Below are 22,379 nucleotides of genomic sequence, written 5' to 3'. Positions count from 1 at the left end.
GCTGTGAATTTTACACCTCTCCCGCTTAGCGGAGACTGGGGTGTGGTAGAGGACATCTCCCCGAACGCGTGGGTATGTCCAGATAGTTGCCTCGCGGAGCCGTCTTTTGTCCAGTGTCCACTTTATAAAGTCCATGCACTCCAGTGATGAGCATTTATGCATTTAGATAACTTTATTATTACTATTATTATTATTTAATTACTTATTTTTACACAGAAACATAATGTGTGTCTTCTAGCATCATATAGCATCATTTAAATGCTTAATTTGTAGTTTTAATGTGCAAATGAAACTTTTTTTTCATACTCTAGAGGATACTCTTATTTTGAAGAGATCGTCCACCGGAAGTCTTAAATCTGTTCATTAGATCTGTTCACTAGACGCTGCCGGAAAAACTTTAGCAAAGACATTGATTTTGCTGTTAATAATAAATGATACCGTAGCAGGAAATATGTTACATATATTGAACCGAGTCGTCTTGTCTGAACGAGCGGGTCCATTTGGTTCCATTGCCAAAGTTAAATTACGTTACGTGTCTCTACAGCCAGCAGCGAAACTAAAGGGACTTTTCATGTTATTTTTTACCACCAACGCTGTTCTGAGAATGGAACGACTGGAAGTGTTAACAGTCTTAAGGTCAGTTTACACCTCATTCACACACACACACACACATACACACACACACACACACACACACATTTTAATCATTTATTTATGTCCACATAAGAGATACAAATACAAGGACACAAATATTTACAAGGTGCCGCACAGAATGCAGTCAGCAAATCCCGAACAAATAAATACCCACACACCCTTCAGGGGTACAGGTAACAGCGTCTTCGCCATATTTGGCGGCTACCGATAGTGGAAGATATTGCACAGAATTTCGCAAGCCGTTTGGCTGCTTTTTTCGGCATCCCAAGTTGTTGGAAGCCTCTTACGACCAAACTGTGTACATGTCCTAGGCTGCCGAAGATAAACACATATAGATTGCACCTATAGCCTAGTTCAATGATGGACTGGAGGAGCGGCTGGTACTTAATGACCTTAGTCATAAAGGCTTCCTCTAAGCTAGAGTCAAAGGTGCAGGCCATTTCAAGAATGAAAACTGATTTGTTCTCTTCATTAACCACAACAACATCTGGTGTGTTAGCAGAGAGATGTGCAAAAATGTCAGTATTTTCAGTACAGAGTTGAAACATGGAAGGTTTGACACAGGAATGTTTGTACATTCTCACAGACAGTGCAAAATGTTTGGATATGTCCTTAGTTATGAGATCAACTATTCTGTCGTGGCGTGCTATGTAAAGCCCTTTATAGGCAAAACAGCCATTCAGAATGTGTGACATGGTTTCTGTAACAAGCCCTGTGGTGTGATGCAAGCAATGAGGTGCATGGGTGGAGGGAAACCAGAGGGAGAGGTTGAGTTTGGTGGGAAGGATCTGTAGCCTGGCTTTTACTGTAAAGGTGATAATGTCCTCATTGAGAGCAGTGTTCCTTATAAATGAATGGGAAACAGAGTGGTCAGCATGGGAAAGACAAGCCAGTTTCCCCTGGAGTTTGAGTCCAGTCCAGTGTTGTTGTTGCCGATGTTGGAACATATCCAACAGGGTCCGCCGGGCACCCTTAGGTGTCAACAGGTGGGTGTGTCCGCTGTAGGTCACTGTTGCTCTAACAGAGGTGAGAAGGTCAGTTATTATGTCCTCAGAGACCTCCACAGTCTCAGAGTCAGGCCGCGCCCACTCCAGGGACACACCGGCTTGGATGCAGAGGTCGTTCAGATCCGGCCAATCTGACGAGACACCGAAGCCTGGGGAGCGAGTGTCCAGTTTCCCACTGGGTTTCCTTTTGAACCCAAGGAAGTGGGGCTGTGGCTCCCTGGCTAAGGGGACCTTGCGTCTCGTCATATCGAGGAACAGGGAAGATCTGGCTAGCTCCCTAACATCCTTATCATCATTATTCAGCATGTTTAATAGATGAGCTATGCGCATGCTGATATAGATCCATGACACATTCGGTACACCCAGCCCGCCCCCCCACTGAGGATGGTGAATAATGTCACGGGTGCTGTGTGTGTTCAGGGAAAACCACTTACGTACTAAGCTCACTGTTTTGTTGTTCATTTCGCTTAGTACCTTCTGCATGAGGTGAACATTGGAGAAAAAGTGTTGGACTTTAGACAGTGCTATTGGTCTAATGGCCTCTAGCTTCATTGTTAATGGTAGAGAGCATCTGTCAATACAGATACACACACACACACACACACACACACACACACACACACACACACACACACACAGAGAGAGATATTCACACAGAGAGAGAGACCATTCCATTCAGGTCAGTTTACAATTTACAATTTAGGCATTTAGCAGACGCTCTTAATCCAGAGCGATTTACATTAAGCAAGAACAAAAAAGCATGGGAATACATCACATAAAAAGCATTTATCATGAAACATGCGTAAGCTAAGAAAGTAACAGTGGAATATATATATAATGAAACTATACATATAAACTATACATATATACTATACTATGCTATACATAATGTACTATGACGTGCTATGACTACGTACAGTGCAATTATAGTGCTGTCTTCATAACATGCTATAAGTCTGTATCAAATGCTATCTAAGGGGGTGGGGTAAGTGCTATGGGCCATGATGGAGTCTGAAAAGGTGGGTTTACCTCAAAATACCCCACTTTATCTCTGAATGAGTCACATGTTCAGTCAGTGACTGAATGAACAGTGAATTAATTATCTATCATCTCTGAGTGTGAAATTAATACAGTATGTTCTGTCAACAATGAGTAGTAGCCTATGAATGATTATACAGACTGTGTGTGTGTGTGTGTGTGTGTGTGTGTGTGTGTGTTACCCTTTTACAGTCTATATCAGTCTGAGCAAGTAGGCAAGGCAATTTTATTTATATACCACCTTTCATACACGTTCAAACATTCAAAGTACAGTACAGCTCATTTAAAGCCCAGATTATACCAGGCTATCTATCAAGCCTAGTTGATAGACTAGCAGCAATTTGCAACTCTAGATTTTTTTATAATGGGATGAATCTAGAGTTGCAATACCCTCCATTGACTCCCCATTCATCCAATTTGCGTTTGCGATCTGCTTGTCTTAAACGACATTAAACTCACCAACATTGCAGCTGTAGGCCAAGCTTGAATTATCCTCTTTCAATCTGCCGAGCTTGTGTGTCATAAAAATCCACCGTAGACATGTTGTTATTGTTAATATGAGCTACTTTCTGTCAAGACATTCTGTGCAGGTGATTCTTTTTCTAAGTGTTGCAGTTTGGAAGCACTCGTTTTTATTAACGGGGCGCACTGCTGCCTCCTGCATTATGTGCAAATTCGAAACAGGTGGTGCGCAGGGTGACTTTGACGTGCGCTTCCAAACTCCTGCACATAATTTCTTGACGGAAAGTATTATTGTACAAGTACATTGTCTTACTGTCCTGCTGTCTCTCCTCCTGCAGATAAACCAAGATGGGAGCGTAGTCGGCGTACAAATACATGCAGGAGTTGTGGCGCAAGAAGCAGTCGGACATGATGCGTTTCCTGCTGCAGTACCGCCAGCTGTCCAACCTCTACAGAGCCCCCCGACCCACCAGGCCCGACAAGGACCGCAGGCCTAGCAGGGTGAGTGTTTACTGGGTCTGTAGGCTGGGCTACAAGGCCTAGCAGGGTGAGTGTTTACTGGGTCTGTAGGGTCTGTAGGCTGGGCTACAGGCGGCTTGTGTTATTACTAGAAAGCCTACTTTCCACTCTGAGCTCCCCACCACTTGTATAAAATGCATTTATTTTGGCCAGAAAGGGATTTTTTAATATCTGCAGGGGCGCAGTGGAGTAACAAAGTATTTTTTATTTCCGGTAGGAAAAAGATTCCTTTCTGGCCAAAACATGCATTTTCTACGTGTTATGAGGGGCTGATCCAAACGATATCCTCTCCCTGAAGACGGGGAGGAACTGTGATCATCTCCGTGCAATCAGTACATTGGGCCCCTTCAGTCTGCATACCAGGTTTGATGATGTCATCTATTCTACATGCTAAACAAGGCATTCACACACTTTGACACCCTGGGCAATACAGTTAGAATCATGCTGTTTTTAAACTTCTCCAGTGTCTTCAAAACTATCCGGTCACAACTGCTTGCAGAAGCTTGTGTTGAAGGGGGGGGGGGGGGGGGGGGGGCATGGTTTGGTGGCATGGATCTAAGATCCAAGAACCTCTGGGGCAGACTGCAGTATGTGAGACTGCAGGGTTGTCTGTTCGGAGGTGCTGGTGTACATCACAGGCACTCCCCAGGGCTCAGTGCTGTCACCTTTCCTGCTCACCCTATAAACATCTGACATCCGCTTCAACTACAAGACATGCAGTGGTCAGCTGATCCCTCCATCTCAGGGCACAGCACTGTGTGTATGTTTCAGTGTGCTGGGTGCCATTTACGTTAGTTGAAGCGTTTTTCTTTTTTTACAAATGTGCTACATTTCATGATCTAGATTAACGTATGAGTAAACTAAGGCACCAGTACTTGTTTTAGATGTTAGGTATATGTAAGATGTTAGGTATATGTATTTATGACATTTGAGAAAGATTTTGTGTTGCCGAAATCAATATAACACATTTTACAAGCAAAAACAGCAGCACTGTGTTCTATTCCAACAGGCTACGTCATTAGCGTATGTTTACGTCATTATCATATCTTTTTTTGTTTCAACAGGCTACGTCATCTATCGTATCCGTGTGCGCCGTGATGGTCGTGAACGCCCCGTACCGAAGGGAGCCACCTACGGAAAGCCCGTTCACCACGGAGTCAACCAGATCATGTTCGCCCTGCAGCCTGCAGTCCACCGCTGAGGTGAGTCTGACCCTAACCTGGGATAGTGTACAGTAGTAGTGTGGACTAGGGCTGACCCAATTTTTTTTATTAATCGACGTTCAATTGATACGCACGGGAATCGATTTTAACATTTTGAATCGAATAGTCATTAAAAAAGCGTCCGCTTTTGGTCCGAGACGGCCCCATGCTTGCGCCTCGCAGCACCTCGCAACGCCTCCTCTTTCCCCGTGTTAACAAGGAAGTCAACTGAACAAGTGCAGCTGCAGTCCCAGGAGCCAGGAAAAATAAATCGAAAGTGTGGTTGCATTTTAAAATACCCTATTTGAATAAAGGTTGTACACGAGAGTGAAAATGACCGCTGGGAAAATCCCTAATTGAGAGTGTAGGCAAGCGCACCACAGCTCAGTGGACATTAAATATAGGCTACCATGTTTGATAAGTCATATAAAAACATTACTTACACCCAAATGAAAATATAAACTCACAGATTGGAATTATAACAATCTGTTGAGTATTGCCTGAATAATGCCACTATAAAATCCCAACTTTTATCGATGCGCCATTGCGCTGAGAACCTTGTGGAGCCTGGCGGTGTACATTATACTTGTGCGCGCACCGGAAATTCGAAGATCTGCAATCTCATGCGCTGCGTTGTGCATATTGGCTGAGAGTATAATGGCACAAATGAAACTAGGCCTATATTTTTATTTTGGCGATGCAGAGAATTGATTTTGCCGTTGCCAGCGATATCTTTTTTTTTCTTGTCTGAAGACTGACCTGTTCCATCACTGTGAACTCCCATGCAGCAGAGCAGCTCCTACATACCCAGACCAAAACACTTTAATTTTCTCTTTGGCATTTAATTGCACCTGATCATATTATTGTAATTATGTAGCCTATACTATTTGCCTGTGTTTTTTCTTTTAATTATGCTTTTTTTTGTGCGCCGATGGTGATGCTCCACTTGTTTCAGCCTGTAGGCCTACAGCAATTTGGTCAGCTTTTATTGTTTTAAATGTGCTATATAAATAAAGTTCGATTTAGGCCTATATTGGAGCAGGTGCTGGCAAATAACTAATTACTGTAATGCCATGCAGTGAAGTTGCGCAAATGTCAACTCAATTAGCAAGCGGAGCTGCTCTCATGCAGCACAATGACTGCAGATCTCTTCTTAAAGTTTACTTATTATGGTTTACTTTCAACCATAAACCATAATATGATTGACAAACCTTGGATTATAATTCTTCATCGGTAATTTAACTATGTGGGATTTCTCCATCGGCATCGCATGTCGATAAAAAATGGGATTTCACCAGTGGCATTATTCAGGCAATACTTAACAGATTGTTATAATTCCAAGTGATCTATAATCTGTGAAGTTTATATATTTTTCCCATACACACACTCACAGTCACGTTAATTTTATGATCAATCAAATCAACCGTGGTTGATTTTATTTCTGACAAGTGTCTTGAAGAGTTCATTCATGTTACCGTTCGTTTACAATTGACAGAGGAGTTTGGATTATATATATTTTTATTTGATGGAGAGGTAATGCCTGGTTCAGGCGCTGTTTAATTGTTAAATAAAAGACCAATCCAATATGCGCTCCTCTATCTTCTGCAGCTATATCGCCGTTTTATTTTAAGCCAAATTCATTGTGCGTCAGCGTCACTGCTCGTCTCGCGCCCCCACCCAGTTTATAAGATGCCCCACAACTTTTGTAAAAAGCCTCTTTATATTGAATCTTTCACTGATAGACATCTCAGGGGCAGGTACTGTAGACACAGTAATGATCATCATCTCAGATCCCAGTCCTTAAGTAACATGACATATTAAAACTAATACAAAAGATTCTATTTTTGAGGGGCGCTGGCCCCTCCTATGTTTAATTTAATTAAGTTTGTCTTGTCTAGACAAACATTCAAAACGCCATTGACAATGGACAGAGTTTAATGTTTGTCTTGTCCATTGACAATGGACAGAGTTTAATGTTTGTTTTGTCACTAACACAAACATTAAATGCCATTAACACCCGAGCGGCAAGAACGGAGTTCTCCATCCTATCAATTAGTAACACTCGTCGCCCAGGACTGAGATTAATAAAAGGACGGTGATGTATTGATATCAAAACCCATCGCATCGCTCCACAGGCTGGCGTGAATCTAAATCTAAATAATTCCGTCCAATTCTAAGCAAAGATGATGTGTTAGACGGCCCACCGCTAGTCGCGTTAGAATTAATCATACCTCCCGTTGTTGTCGATCTACAGTATGTCAGTGGTGCTCAACTTTCTTCATGTCAAGGACCTCCAGAATTATCTGTATTTGGCCGCGGGACCCCTATCTGTTCCAGAGACCCCCCAGAAGCAAAGATTGAAGTTAAAAACGTCCACAGGGAAAGAATATATATTCAAAGATTCACGCCACATTTTCACAATTTTTCTACAAGCTCGTAGCGCGGCACTTAGTGCCGCACTATGAGCTTGTAAATCTGCTATTTTTCAATAGCTAAAGCATAACATAATCCCAAAAGGGGTTCCCGTCCTTGAATGGGTTAATGTAATAAATACCCCCGGGCGTTTAACTTAACAATGAACAGTGTCTGTTTTGTCTGTCACTGAGCAAATCGACATATATATGTTATGTTATGATATCGTCATGATGTGAGATGATAAGGGTTGGTAAAAAGCCCCTCACTTCACACAGGAGTGATTTTTTTCAAACAATGCGATGCTGCCTCATCAGAGTTTGTGTATATATTGTCAGTTACTTGCATTAGAGGAGCTAACTTTCTGTTTCTATATCTCAGACACGAGGAGCTGCCATGTGGATGAAACGGCAGACGCAGGACATCAACTCTGCTTCGGACACAGAGAGCAAAGACCTGCAGCCGCCGTCTGCATCTGTGAGCCATCACCAACACCACTGAGGGGAGGAGATTGTGTTTTCATCCAGGTTGGCATTTAATGCTCCTCCCACCTCCGGTGAACTCTCACATTTCTGACATTGAGGCACAGGAACACTTTGGTCACTTTTTTTATTTTTTATATGAAGTATATTTATTGGTTTTTCACTTGGGTGACTTTGTGAGTGTGTGTTGGTGTTTCTCGCTTATCAAATCCAGAATTGATTGATTGATTGAAATATTTATTAACAGTTTGCATTACACTTGTTTACAACAGGGTCCACCATGTTCAATTCATCAAAACATTTAGAGACGTACAAATAGACACTTCTATATAGTTAAAGAACAGAACAGGAATTAATCATAAAGGAAGCAAAAAGGGAAAAGAAACGTATACAGTGAGGGGAAAAATGGGGGAAGCAAATATGAGTTAAAAATGTTCCCTCTGAAAGAATATATATTCAAAGATTTGTGCCACATTTTCACGATTTTTCAAAAATATCAGACCTACAAGCTTGTAGTGTGGCACTCGGTGCTGCGCTATGAGCTTTAGATCTGCTATTTTTCAACAGCTAAAGCATGACAATGCTTAAAACACCAAAATGGGTTCCCGCCCAAAATGGGTTAAATATTGGCTGTGATGCGTGGTCCGGGTTGCACAGCTCACGGGACATACAATTTAATTTCAGCTATGAACATTTGTTATTTTAAATAATAAATGTTTTATGTATTTAAATTAAATACATATTTTATTGTTTGAATTAAAGAATATAACATTATTTGATACAACTATAATACATTTCAACATTTTATTGTTGAACTAAATGATAGAACATTATTTATATAAATAATGAGCATTTTTAAGCACAAGATAAATTGGGCTACAGTACCGTTCAGTGACGAGCACTTTGTTATTTTAGTTTGCTTTAAGCACAAGATAAATTGGGCTACAGTACCGTTCAGTGACGAGCACTTTGTTATTTTATTTTGCTTTCCATTCAGTCTTGTGTCGAAGCACTTCAATCTATATTTGCTTCATATTTAATATTGTAAGGCAGTGATTCGCCACCAGTGGTCCGTGAGGTGGTTCCAGGTGGTCCCCATACAGCTAAATGATATCAGTTGGTAACCAAATGGACCCTTATTAGATCTTCAAGTCTTGAGAGTGTAAAATGAAGGCAATCAGCATCAAATGAAGCACAGCTTGACACTGACAAAAATGAACCGATCTACAAGCTCACAGCGTGCTGCAGAGTAAGGGCCGATTCATACTCCTATTTTTACCGCTGTTTCGGCGCTGTAGTGCCGAAATGATTTCGGCTCGTCAGAAATTTTCAGTAGCACCGAAGAGCCGACTTTAGGACGGTACCCGCCCCACCCCCCCCGAACCTCAAATGACGTCAAATTGTAGGCTCTACAGAGCCGAACCGACTTTTATTCGGCTCTAAAATAGGAGTATGAATCGGCCCTTATCCTATGTCCTAGGAGAGGTGGTGTAGAAAAACATTAGGCAACATTTGGAATAGAATGATACCGATCATACCGTTCTATAGTCTATGCTTTATTGTTGCTACACTGCCTGTCTTTGGGCATTGTTGCACATAGGAGTAAGAGACTCATCATTGCACTGAATTGTTATATTCCTGGAAATTGGGTTCTGTAAATTCATTGGTAAAAATGTGTGGGAATCCTGTGAAGCGATCATAGTGCCCTTAAATTATTTGATCTGTGTTTATTACTGCAGTCGAGTGCTGATGTTTTATCCAGTGTTTTATTGTCCACTAATTGTCTACCACATCAGTAGATTAGTGTAATGTTTTTTTAACTTGTAGTCAGCTCAATGAATGAACTGGTTGGTGGTGACGTGTGATAAGTCTGTCAGGGACACCTATGGGTGTAGTGGTGAAATATTAAAGTTCCTCTCCACCTGTAAACAAGTCCAAATACACTATTTCCACAGCTATTGTTTGGTGAAAGCGCTCCTTGGCGTTGCTGAAATGGTGAATATTTTCAGCTCCATCCATAGTTTTAAAGAATTAAATGTTTCTTCTGTATTCTCTTTTTTTCATAGCTTGTTGTGCAGAGTCTGGTGTTCATAAGAAAATAATAATAACATGCTTCTTTCTCTGTTGGTGTCAACAAACACAAGAAACAAGCAGCCTAAATTGCAATGGGTTCAATATGAACTAACCTTCAGTAATTAAATATTGTAACTATAACTCATGGGTTAATTATTATCCATTTTAAGTTATTTCAAAGTACATTGTGTGGTCTGTTATATATTTATGTTATAGATATTTTTTTAACCCTATTTTCAAATATAACTTTACTCAACTCAACCCTACAAAAGGTAATTCATTTAAGGCAGCAGAGGAAACATACTGTGGTTCTAGGCCTGTTACTGATTTTGTCCACTTGAGGGCGACAGAGACCGTAGAATAAAAACGGATTCAGCTCTGTTGAGGCTGAGCTGCGGTGGGATCCATAATAACGCACGTGCATGTATTTAAGTCATCAGGTCGTGCGTGCCACCTCTTGCACACCACCACCACCACACACAGTCACTGACACGCCCAAACAAGCACGCTGCTAGTGTTTGTTACAAGACGTTTGTTTTAATATTAAACACCTCGGAATGTAACTTTCATTGACATGAACAGTGTTTTTTACCAGCTGGCGGAAAACTAAAACAAAGAAGCACTATATAGTCTTAGGGCCGTTTGCACCAAGAAAGATTAAATAAAGTTTAGTTTAGTGTTAATCAGGGATTTGTTGATCAAGGATTAATTTTAATTCGAGTTGTGTTGCACCACTTAATTTTAAGCATTGCTCAACAGATCTGTGAATAAATCCTTAACCTGTGATTAAAATCCATTAAACTGTGATTAAAACTTTAAACTGTGATTAATTCATGGATTAAACTTTGTTGTGTGTCCGCCATCTTGGTTTTGCGCTGTAAATAAACAGCAGCAGTCGTGAGCATCATTAGCATTACTATTTCATTCATATTTGAGAATGTTTAAATTATAGTGCCTGCAGCAAAAATATATATAATAATAAAAGTCGTCTCGCTCGCTAAAAAAAACAACAGACGTATGGTCACTCCGTGGTGCGTGGTAGGTTTATAGATCTGTTCCGTCGATCACACACACCACCACTTCCTCCGATAGTTTCCCAAACAACAACAAACACGTAGAGGTATATATGCTGCCATGTTGTTTTCAATTAAACCTCCTCTCCTGCTGGTTTAGAATTAATCCCTTATTGATACTTAAATCAAAGTTTAAAGTAGTGGTGCAACAGGATTGACATTAATCCAGGTTTACTGTGAAAATTAAAACCAAGATTAAAAAAACAAAACCAAGATTAAAAGGATGGTTTAAAACTAAACCGGATTAGTGAAAACTAGGTTTAAAGTTTGGTGCAACTGGATTAATAGATAAACCTTGATTTAAACCAGATTAAGGCTTAATCTTTCTTGGTGCAAATGGCCCTGTGTCTTTGTTTTGTTATTATATTATACTTGTTGTGTTCTATTGTATTGTGTGTGTGTGTGTGTGTGTGTGTGTGTGTGTGTGTGTGTGTGTGTGTGTGTGTGTGTGTGTGTGTGTGTGTGTGTGTGTGTGTGTTTGTCGTCTGTTGTGGTGTGTGTGTGTGTGTGTGTGTGTGTGTCTGTCGTAGTGTGTGTGTGTCTTGTAACACTGTATGCGGTAAGTAACAAATATGGCATGCAATGAGTGAGGACATTCAAAGGCATCATAATGATCTACTTGACCTTACTTAACTACTGAATAAATCTAATGCTTCCCTTGACCCTTGACCTGTGTCTCTACAGGTTTGTGTCTGACCATGCCCCCGTTGGTTGCCAGGCGCTGTTGCAACACAGACTCATCCAGGCCAATCAGAAGTCCCAGTTGAGTGCAGGCCCCGCCCTCGAGACCGCACGGACCTACCCGCTGTCCCTGCTGGAGTGGACGGCCAATAGGAAGAAGGCTAACATGGTGCTGCAGGTGTATTGCTTAGACGGTGAGCTTCTCTCTCTCTCTAGGAGATTTAGGTCACATTCTCACCTGATACTTCGGTAGACTTGATGCGTATGGGCGGGGAAATTGAACCAAAAGTGTCAAATAATGTTTTATGAGCTGTTTCTCAACAACCAAAAGTGTCAAATAATGTTTTATGAGCTGTTTCTCAACAACCAAAAGTGTCAAATAATGTTTTAGGAGCTGTTTCTCAACAACCAAAAGTGTCAAAAGTTGACAAAATAATTTGACAAAATAATTTGACAAAATAATTTGACAAAATAATTTGACAAAAAGTATTTTGTAAAAAGTATTTTGTAAAAAGTATTTTGTAAAAAGTATTTTGTCAAATTTGACAAAATAATTTGCCCCCCAAAATAATTTGCCCCCAAAATAATTTGCCAAAATATTTTGTAAAAAGTATTTTGTAAAAAGTATTTTGTAAAAAAAGTATTTTGTAAAGTATTTTGTAAAGTATTTTGTAAAGTATTTTGTAAAAAGTATTTTGTAAAAAGTATTTTGTAAAAAGTATTTTGTAAAAAGTATTTCAAAAAAATTTGACAAAATAATTTGCCCCCCAAAATATTTGCCCCCCAAAATAATTTGACAAAATAATTTGACAAAATAATTTGACAAAATAATTTGACAAAATAATTTGACAAAATAATTTGACAAAATAATTTGACAAAATAATTTGACAAAGTATTTTGTAAAAAGTATTTTGTTAAAAGTATTTTGTAAAAAGTATTTTGTAAAAAGTATTTTGTAAAAAGTATTTTGTAAAAAGTATTTTGTAAAAAGTATTTTGTAAAAAGTATTTTGTAAAAAGTATTTTGTAAAAAGTATTTTGTAAAAAGTATTTTGTAAAAAGTATTTTGTAAAAAGTATTTTGTAAAAAGTATTTTGTAAAATTTGACAAAATAATTTGCCCCCCAAAATAATTTGCCCCCCAAAATAATTTGCCCCCCAAAATAATTTGTAAAAAGTATTTTGTAAAAAGTATTTTGTAAAAAGTATTTTGTAAAGTATTTTGTAAAGTATATTGTAAAGTATTTTGTAAAAAGTATTTTGTAAAAAGTATTTTGTAAAAAGTATTTCAAAAAAAATTGACAAAATAATTTGCCCCCCAAAATATTTGCCCCCCAAAAAAATTTGACAAAATAATTTAACAAAATAATTTGACAAAAAGTATTTTGAAAAAAGTATTTTGTAAAAAGTATTTTGTAAAAAGTATTTTGTAAAAAGTATTTTGTAAAATAATTTGCCTGCAAAATAATTTGCCTGCAAAATAATTTGCCAAAATAATTTGCCAAAATAATTTGCCAAAAAGTATTTTGTAAAAAGTATTTTGTAAAAAGTATTTTGTAAAATAATTTGCCTGCAAAATAATTTGCCAAAATAATTTGCCTGCAAAATAATTTGCCTGCTAAATAATTTGCCTGCTAAATAATTTGCCTGCAAAATAATTTGCCTGCTAAATAATTTGACAAAGTATTTTGTAAAAAGTATTTTGTAAAAAGTATTTTGTAAAAAGTATTTTGTAAAAAGTATTTTGTAAAAAGTATTTTGTCAAAATTGACAAAATGATTTGCCCCCCAAAATAATTTGCCCCCAAAATAATTTGCCAAAATAATTTGCCTGCAAAATAATTTGCCTGCAAAATAATTTGCCTGCTAAATAATTTGCCTGCTAAATAATTTGCCAAAACCCTAATAAATTGCCTGCAAAATAATTTGCCTGCAAAATAATTTGCCTGCAAAATAATTTGCCCCCCAAAATAATTTGCCAAAATAATTTGCCAAAATAATTTGCCAAAATAATTTGCCAAAATAATTTGCCAAAAAGTATTTTGTAAAAAGTATTTTGTAAAAAGTATTTTGTAAAAAGTATTTTTTAAAAAGTATTTTGTAAAAAGTATTTTGTAAAAAGTATTTTGTAAAAAGTATTTTGTAAAAAGTATTTTGTAAAAAGTATTTTGTAAAAAGTATTTTGTAAAAAGTATTTTGTAAAATTTGACAAAATAATTTGACAAAATAATTTGACAAAATAATTTGACAAAATTATTTGACAAAATTATTTGACAAAATTATTTGACAAAAGTATTTGACAAAAAGTATTTTGTAAAAAGTATTTTGTAAAAAGTATTTTGTAAAAAGTATTTTGTAAAAAGTATTTTGTAAAAAGTATTTTGTAAAATAATTTGCCTGCAAAATAATTTGCCTGCAAAATAATTTGCCTGCAAAATAATTTGCCTGCAAAATAATTTGCCTGCAAAATAATTTGCCTGCAAAATAATTTGCCTGCAAAATAATTTGCCAAAATAATTTGCCTGCTAAATAATTTGCCTGCAAAATAATTTGCCCCCCAAAATAATTTGCCCCCCAAAATAATTTGCCAAAATAATTTGCCAAAATAATTTGCCAAAATAATTTGCCAAAATAATTTGCCAAAAAGTATTTTGTAAAAAGTATTTTGTAAAAAGTATTTTGTAAAATAATTTGCCAAAATAATTTGCCTGCAAAATAATTTGCCTGCAAAATAATTTGCCTGCTAAATAATTTGCCTGCTAAATAATTTGCCTGCTAAATAATTTGCCAAAATAATTTGCCAAAATAATTTGCCTGCAAAATAATTTGCCTGCTAAATAATTTGCCTGCAAAATAATTTGCCAAGATAATTTGCCTGCAAAATAATTTGCCTGAAAAATAATTTGCCTGCAAAATAATTTGCCTGCAAAATAATTTGCCAAAACCCTAATAATTTGCCTAAAAAAATAATTTGCCAAAACCCTAATAATTTGCCTGCAAAATAATTTGCCTGCAAAATAATTTGCCTGCAAAATAATTTGCCTGCTAAATAATTTGCCTGCTAAATAATTTGCCTGCAAAATAATTTGCCTGCAAAATAATTTGCCTGCAAAATAATTTGCCAAAACCCTAATAAATTGCCTGCAAAATAATTTGCCTGCAAAATAATTTGCCTGCAAAATAATTTGCCTGCAAAATAATTTGCCTGCAAAATAATTTGCCTGCAAAATAATTTGCCTGCAAAATAATTTGCCTGCTAAATAATTTGCCAAAACCCTAATAAATTGCCTGCAAAATAATTTAACAAAATAATTTGACAAAAAGTATTTTGAAAAAAGTATTTTGTAAAAAGTATTTTGTAAAAAGTATTTTGTAAAAAGTATTTTGTAAAAAGTATTTTGTAAAATAATTTGCCTGCAAAATAATTTGCCTGCAAAATAATTTGCCAAAATAATTTGCCAAAATAATTTGCCAAAAAGTATTTTGTAAAAAGTATTTTGTAAAAAGTATTTTGTAAAAAGTATTTTGTAAAATAATTTGCCTGCAAAATAATTTGCCAAAATAATTTGCCTGCAAAATAATTTGCCTGCTAAATAATTTGCCTGCTAAATAATTTGCCTGCAAAATAATTTGCCTGCTAAATAATTTGACAAAGTATTTTGTAAAAAGTATTTTGTAAAAAGTATTTTGTAAAAAGTATTTTGTAAAAAGTATTTTGTAAAAAGTATTTTGTCAAAATTGACAAAATGATTTGCCCCCCAAAATAATTTGCCCCCAAAATAATTTGCCAAAATAATTTGCCTGCAAAATAATTTGCCTGCAAAATAATTTGCCTGCAAAATAATTTGCCTGCTAAATAATTTGCCTGCTAAATAATTTGCCAAAACCCTAATAAATTGCCTGCAAAATAATTTGCCTGCAAAATAATTTGCCTGCAAAATAATTTGCCCCCCAAAATAATTTGCCAAAATAATTTGCCAAAATAATTTGCCAAAATAATTTGCCAAAATAATTTGCCAAAAAGTATTTTGTAAAAAGTATTTTGTAAAAAGTATTTTGTAAAAAGTATTTTTTAAAAAGTATTTTGTAAAAAGTATTTTGTAAAAAGTATTTTGTAAAAAGTATTTTGTAAAAAGTATTTTGTAAAAAGTATTTTGTAAAAAGTATTTTGTAAAAAGTATTTTGTAAAAAGTATTTTGTAAAAAGTATTTTGTAAAATTTGACAAAATAATTTGACAAAATAATTTGACAAAATAATTTGACAAAATTATTTGACAAAATTATTTGACAAAATTATTTGACAAAAGTATTTGACAAAAAGTATTTTGTAAAAAGTATTTTGTAAAAAGTATTTTGTAAAAAGTATTTTGTAAAAAGTATTTTGTAAAAAGTATTTTGTAAAATAATTTGCCTGCAAAATAATTTGCCTGCAAAATAATTTGCCTGCAAAATAATTTGCCTGCAAAATAATTTGCCTGCAAAATAATTTGCCTGCAAAATAATTTGCCTGCAAAATAATTTGCCAAAATAATTTGCCTGCTAAATAATTTGCCTGCAAAATAATTTGCCCCCCAAAATAATTTGCCCCCCAAAATAATTTGCCAAAATAATTTGCCAAAATAATTTGCCAAAATAATTTGCCAAAATAATTTGCCAAAATAATTTGCCAAAAAGTATTTTGTAAAAAGTATTTTGTAAAAAGTATTTTGTAAAATAATTTGCCAAAATAATTTGCCTGCAAAATAATTTGCCTGCAAAATAATTTGCCTGCTAAATAATTTGCCTGCTAAATAATTTGCCTGCTAAATAATTTGCCAAAATAATTTGCCAAAATAATTTGCCTGCAAAATAATTTGCCTGCTAAATAATTTGCCTGCAAAATAATTTGCCAAGATAATTTGCCTGCAAAATAATTTGCCTGAAAAATAATTTGCCTGCAAAATAATTTGCCTGCAAAATAATTTGCCAAAACCCTAATAATTTGCCTAAAAAAATAATTTGCCAAAACCCTAATAATTTGCCTGCAAAATAATTTGCCTGCAAAATAATTTGCCTGCAAAATAATTTGCCTGCTAAATAATTTGCCTGCTAAATAATTTGCCTGCAAAATAATTTGCCTGCAAAATAATTTGCCTGCAAAATAATTTGCCAAAACCCTAATAAATTGCCTGCAAAATAATTTGCCTGCAAAATAATTTGCCTGCAAAATAATTTGCCTGCAAAATAATTTGCCTGCAAAATAATTTGCCTGCAAAATAATTTGCCTGCTAAATAATTTGCCAAAACCCTAATAAATTGCCTGCAAAATAATTTGCCTGCAAAATAATTTGCCTGCAAAATAATTTGCCTGCAAAATAATTTGCCTGCAAAATAATTTGCCCCCCAAAATAATTTGCCAAAATAATTTGCCAAAATAATTTGCCAAAAAGTATTTTGTAAAAAGTATTTTGTAAAAAGTATTTTGTAAAAAGTATTTTGTAAAAAGTATTTTGTAAAAAGTATTTTGTAAAAAGTATTTTGTAAAAAGTATTTTGTAAAAAGTATTTTGTAAAAAGTATTTTGTAAAAAGTATTTTGTAAAAAGTATTTTGTAAAATTTGACAAAAAATTTGACAAAATAATTTGCCCCCCAAAATAATTTGCAAAAAGTATTTTGTAAAAAGTATTTTGTAAAAAGTATTTTGTAAAAAGTATTTTGTAAAGTATTTTGTAAAGTATTTTGTAAAGTATTTTGTAAAGTATTTTGTAAAAAGTATTTTGTAAAAAGTATTTTGTAAAAAGTATTTCAAAAAAAGTATTTCAAAAAAAGTATTTCAAAAAAAATTGACAAAATAATTTGCCCCCCAAAATATTTGCCCCCCAAAATATTTGCCCCCCAAAATAATTTGACAAAATAATTTGACAAAATAATTTGACAAAATAATTTGACAAAATAATTTGACAAAATTATTTGACAAAATTATTTGACAAAATTATTTGACAAAATTATTTGACAAAAGTATTTGACAAAAAGTATTTTGTAAAAAGTATTTTGTAAAAAGTATTTTGTAAAAAGTATTTTGTAAAAAGTATTTTGTAAAATAATTTGCCTGCAAAATAATTTGCCTGCAAAATAATTTGCCTGCAAAATAATTTGCCTGCAAAATAATTTGCCAAAATAATTTGCCAAAATAATTTGCCTGCTAAATAATTTGCCTGCAAAATAATTTGCCCCCCAAAATAATTTGCCCCCCAAAATAATTTGCCAAAATAATTTGCCAAAATAATTTGCCAAAATAATTTGCCAAAATAATTTGCCAAAATAATTTGCCAAAAAGTATTTTGTAAAAAGTATTTTGTAAAATAATTTGCCAAAATAATTTGCCTGCAAAATAATTTGCCTGCAAAATAATTTGCCTGCTAAATAATTTGCCTGCTAAATAATTTGCCTGCTAAATAATTTGCCAAAATAATTTGCCAAAATAATTTGCCTGCAAAATAATTTGCCTGCTAAATAATTTGCCTGCAAAATAATTTGCCAAGATAATTTGCCTGCAAAATAATTTGCCTGAAAAATAATTTGCCTGCAAAATAATTTGCCTGCAAAATAATTTGCCAAAACCCTAATAATTTGCCTAAAAAAATAATTTGCCAAAACCCTAATAATTTGCCTGCAAAATAATTTGCCTGCAAAATAATTTGCCTGCAAAATAATTTGCCTGCTAAATAATTTGCCTGCTAAATAATTTGCCTGCAAAATAATTTGCCTGCAAAATAATTTGCCTGCAAAATAATTTGACAAAGTATTTTGTAAAAAGTATTTTGTAAAAAGTATTTTGTAAAAAGTATTTTGTAAAAAGTATTTTGTAAAAAGTATTTTGTAAAAAGTATTTTGTAAAAAGTATTTTGTCAAATTTGACAAAAAAAATTGACAAAATGATTTGCCCCCAAAATAATTTGCCCCCCAAAATAATTTGCCAAAATAATTTGCCAAAATAATTTGCCAAAATAATTTGCCTGCAAAATAATTTGCCTGCAAAATAATTTGCCTGCTAAATAATTTGCCTGCTAAATAATTTGCCTGCAAAATAATTTGCCTGCAAAATAATTTGCCAAAATCATTTGCCAAAATAATTTGCCTGCAAAATAATTTGCCTGCTAAATAATTTGCAAAATAATTTGCCTGCAAAATAATTTGCCTGCAAAATAATTTGCCTGCAAAATAATTTGCCTGCAAAATAATTTGCCTGCAAAATAATTTGCCTGCTAAATAATTTGCCTGCAAAATAATTTGCCAAGATAATTTGCCTGCAAAATAATTTGCCAAGATAATTTGCCTGCAAAATAATTTGCCTGCAAAATAATTTGCCTGCTAAATAATTTGCCTGCTAAATAATTTGCCTGCAAAATAATTTGCCTGCAAAATAATTTGCCTGCAAAATAATGCATGTTTTTGTGAGGGTACCTACCCTATAGTAACCGTTGCTAACGTGTCTATTGGACAAGGACGGGTTGGGGGGGAGGGACTTAGCGAAGGGCTAATTGGCTTATGTTTTTCCCCCTCTTCATTTTAACGGTATTAATAAATGGACTTTTAATTTTAAATCATGTCTTTGATTCCATTTATTAAATCATTTGGTCTACCGACTACTAATGGTGGAAATGCTTAGTTTGAAATTAATTGACCTGTGTGCGTGTGCGTGTGCGTGTGCGTGTGCGTGTGCGTGTACAGAGTGTAGGGTCGTCGGCGGGTTGTGATCACTCACACACTTTGACCTTCTCTTCCACTGAGGTGAGTCTGTCTGTCTGTCTGTCTGTCTGTCTGTCTGTCTGTCTGTCTGTCTGTCTCTCTCACGTCTGTCTCTCATCATCAGACTCTGGACGATGACCCGCCCCCACCGCAGAACCACCAATGGCAGAGCCTTCCTCTGCCGGAGTGGACCAATCAGCAGGTGTGCCTGTGGCTGATTGGCCTGAGCATGGACCAATACGCCGCAGAGTTCACCGCCAAGGGCGTGGACGGGCCCCGCCTCCTGACCTTGGACAGCGACAAGCTCAAGGTCAGGAGGTCACATGACCCCTCTAGTTGAATCACATCATTTATCTCCTTAACCCATTCTGACCTGAGATCAGATTCTAGTTGAATCACATAATTTATCTCCTTAACCCATTCTGACCTGAGATCAGATTCTAGTTGAATCACATCATTTATCTCCTTAACCCATTCTGACCTGAGATCAGATTCTAGTTGAATCACATAATTTATCTCCTTAACCCATTCTGACCTGAGATCAGATTCTAGTTGAATCACATAATTTATCTCCTTAACCCATTCTGACCTGAGATCAGATTCTAGTTGAATCACATCATTTATCTCCTTAACCCATTCTGACCTGAGATCAGATTCTAGTTGAATCACATAATTTATCTCCTTAACCCATTCTGACCTGAGATCAGATTCTAGTTGAATCACATCATTTATCTCCTTATTAACCCGTTCTGACCTGAGATCAGATTCTAGTTGAATCACATCATTTATCTCCTTATTAACCCGTTCTGACCTGAGATCAGATTCTAGTTGAATCACATCATTTATCTCCTTAACGGCATTCTGACCTGAGATCAAGATTCTAGTTGAATCACATAATTTATCTCCTTAACCCATTCTGACCTGAGATCAGATTCTAGTTGAATCACATCATTTATCTCCTTATTAACCCGTTCTGACCTGAGATCAGATTCTAGTTGAATCACATAATTTATCTCCTTAACCCATTCTGACCTGAGATCAGATTCTAGTTGAATCACATCATTTATCTCCTTATTAACCCGTTCTGACCTGAGATCAGATTCTAGTTGAATCACATCATTTATCTCCTTATTAACCCGTTCTGACCTGAGATCAGATTCTAGTTGAATCACATCATTTATCTCCTTAACGGCATTCTGACCTGAGATCAAGATTCTAGTTGAATCACATAATTTATCTCCTTAACCCATTCTGACCTGAGATCAGATTCTAGTTGAATCACATAATTTATCTCCTTATTAACCCGTTCTGACCTGAGATCAGATTCTAGTTGAATCACATCATTTATCTCCTTATTAACCCGTTCTGACCTGAGATCAGATTCTAGTTGAATCACATCATTTATCTCCTTATTAACCCGTTCTGACCTGAGATCAGATTCTAGTTGAATCACATCATTTATCTCCTTATTAACCCGTTCTGACCTGAGATCAGATTCTAGTTGAATCACATCATTTATCTCCTTATTAACCCATTCTGACCCGAGATCAGATTCTAGTTGAATCACATCATTTATCTCCTTAACACGTTCTGACCTGAGATCAGATCCTATAAAAATGTCTGTTTGAAAATGACAGTTCTCTGAAAAAGCCATGTTTCTCATGTCCGTCGTTCTTCGATTTTTCAAAAAACAGCAGACATACAAGCTCGTAGCTCGCCACTCGGGGGCGCGCTACAAGCTTGTAGGTCTGCTATTTTTCAATAGCTATATTATAACAATGCTAACACCAAAAGGGGTTCCCGCCCCAAATGGGTTAAAGGTGTTTGTACATTTTTGTAATTTCTTTTTTTTTTTTTTTTAGCTCAATGAGGGCCTTTCTCGACCCACACCTCTCTCCCATTTGTTTATATTGCGTTTAGTTTCCAAGATGGCCGCTGCACCATGAGGGGGTGGGGGGGCGGAGGTGAGCGGGCGGGCGGGGGTCGACATATGACCTTTACTGCAGGGCTGCGTTCAAGACACTGAGCAGCCAATCAGAGGGCGTGTTATTAATGTTGTCATCATTACCCATCAGGCATTGGGGGTGAGCAGCCACCGCGACCGCTCGGCTCTGAAGAGGAGGCTGAAGGAGATGAGGAAACGAGAGGACAAGGAGGCGAGGGGGCGAGACAAGGAGGCCAGGGAGCGAGAGAAGAGCCTGCAGCGCCTCCTGCTGGTGGAGAGGAAGACCGTCAGAACCGAGTCGCAGTGTTGAAGGAGGAAACCGGATTAAACCGGTTCTATGGTCGCTTTTATCTATACTGTAGACCTGGGACCAGATTCTACTGAATCTACTACTACTACTACTATACTATAGATATACTACTACTACTATACTATAGATATACTACTACTACTATACTATAGATATACTACTGCTACTATACTATAGATATACTACTGCTACTATACTATAGATATACTACTGCTACTATACTATAGATATACTACTACTACTATACTATAGATATACTACTGCTACTATACTATAGATATACTACTGCTACTATACTATAGATATACTACTGCTACTATACTATAGATATACTACTGCTACTATACTATAGATATACTACTGCTACTATACTATAGATATACTACTGCTACTATACTATAGATATACTACTGCTACTATACTATAGATATACTACTGCTACTATACTATAGATATACTACTGCTACTATACTATAGATATACTACTGCTACTATACTATAGATATACTACTGCTACTATACTATAGATATACTACTGCTACTATACTATAGATATACTACTGCTACTATACTATAGATATACTACTGCTACTATACTATAGATATACTACTGCTACTATACTATAGATATACTACTGCTACTATACTATAGATATACTACTGCTACTATACTATAGATATACTACTGCTACTATACTATAGATATACTACTGCTACTATACTATAGATATACTACTGCTACTATACTATAGATATACTACTGCTACTATACTATAGATATACTACTGCTACTATA

General features: G+C 35.7%; 1 protein-coding gene across 4 annotated transcripts; it reads left to right on the top strand.

Annotated features, from left to right (window-relative positions):
* The first annotated feature begins 420 nt into the window (after window positions 1-420).
* Window positions 421-21,734, top strand: LOC308336260 (sterile alpha motif domain-containing protein 14-like). 4 transcript variants are annotated; one of them, XM_080793572.1, is made up of 9 exons: window positions 421-636; window positions 3,500-3,662; window positions 3,898-4,043; window positions 4,745-4,882; window positions 7,676-7,821; window positions 11,607-11,797; window positions 19,311-19,370; window positions 19,453-19,638; window positions 21,404-21,734. In XM_080793572.1, exons 8-9 carry the CDS (start codon window positions 19,558-19,560, stop codon window positions 21,581-21,583), a joined length of 261 nt encoding a protein of 86 aa, XP_080649698.1. In that variant the 5' UTR covers window positions 421-636; window positions 3,500-3,662; window positions 3,898-4,043; window positions 4,745-4,882; window positions 7,676-7,821; window positions 11,607-11,797; window positions 19,311-19,370; window positions 19,453-19,557; the 3' UTR covers window positions 21,584-21,734. The 4 variants fall into 4 exon arrangements, 3 of the variants coding, with proteins under 3 accessions (XP_080649698.1, XP_080649697.1, XP_080649696.1); XM_080793571.1 differs by lacking the exon at window positions 3,898-4,043; XR_013966136.1 differs by lacking the exons at window positions 3,898-4,043; window positions 21,404-21,734 and having other exon boundaries at window positions 19,453-19,541.
* Window positions 21,735-22,379: the final 645 nt, after the last annotated feature.

This window comes from Protomyctophum bolini, assembly GCF_963924005.1.
Source record: "Protomyctophum bolini genome assembly, chromosome: 21".
In the NCBI taxonomy this organism is placed as follows: Eukaryota; Metazoa; Chordata; class Actinopteri; order Myctophiformes; family Myctophidae; genus Protomyctophum; species Protomyctophum bolini.
The sequence above is the reverse complement of the archived record's forward strand: the minus strand, read 5'-3'. Positions and strand labels throughout refer to the sequence as shown.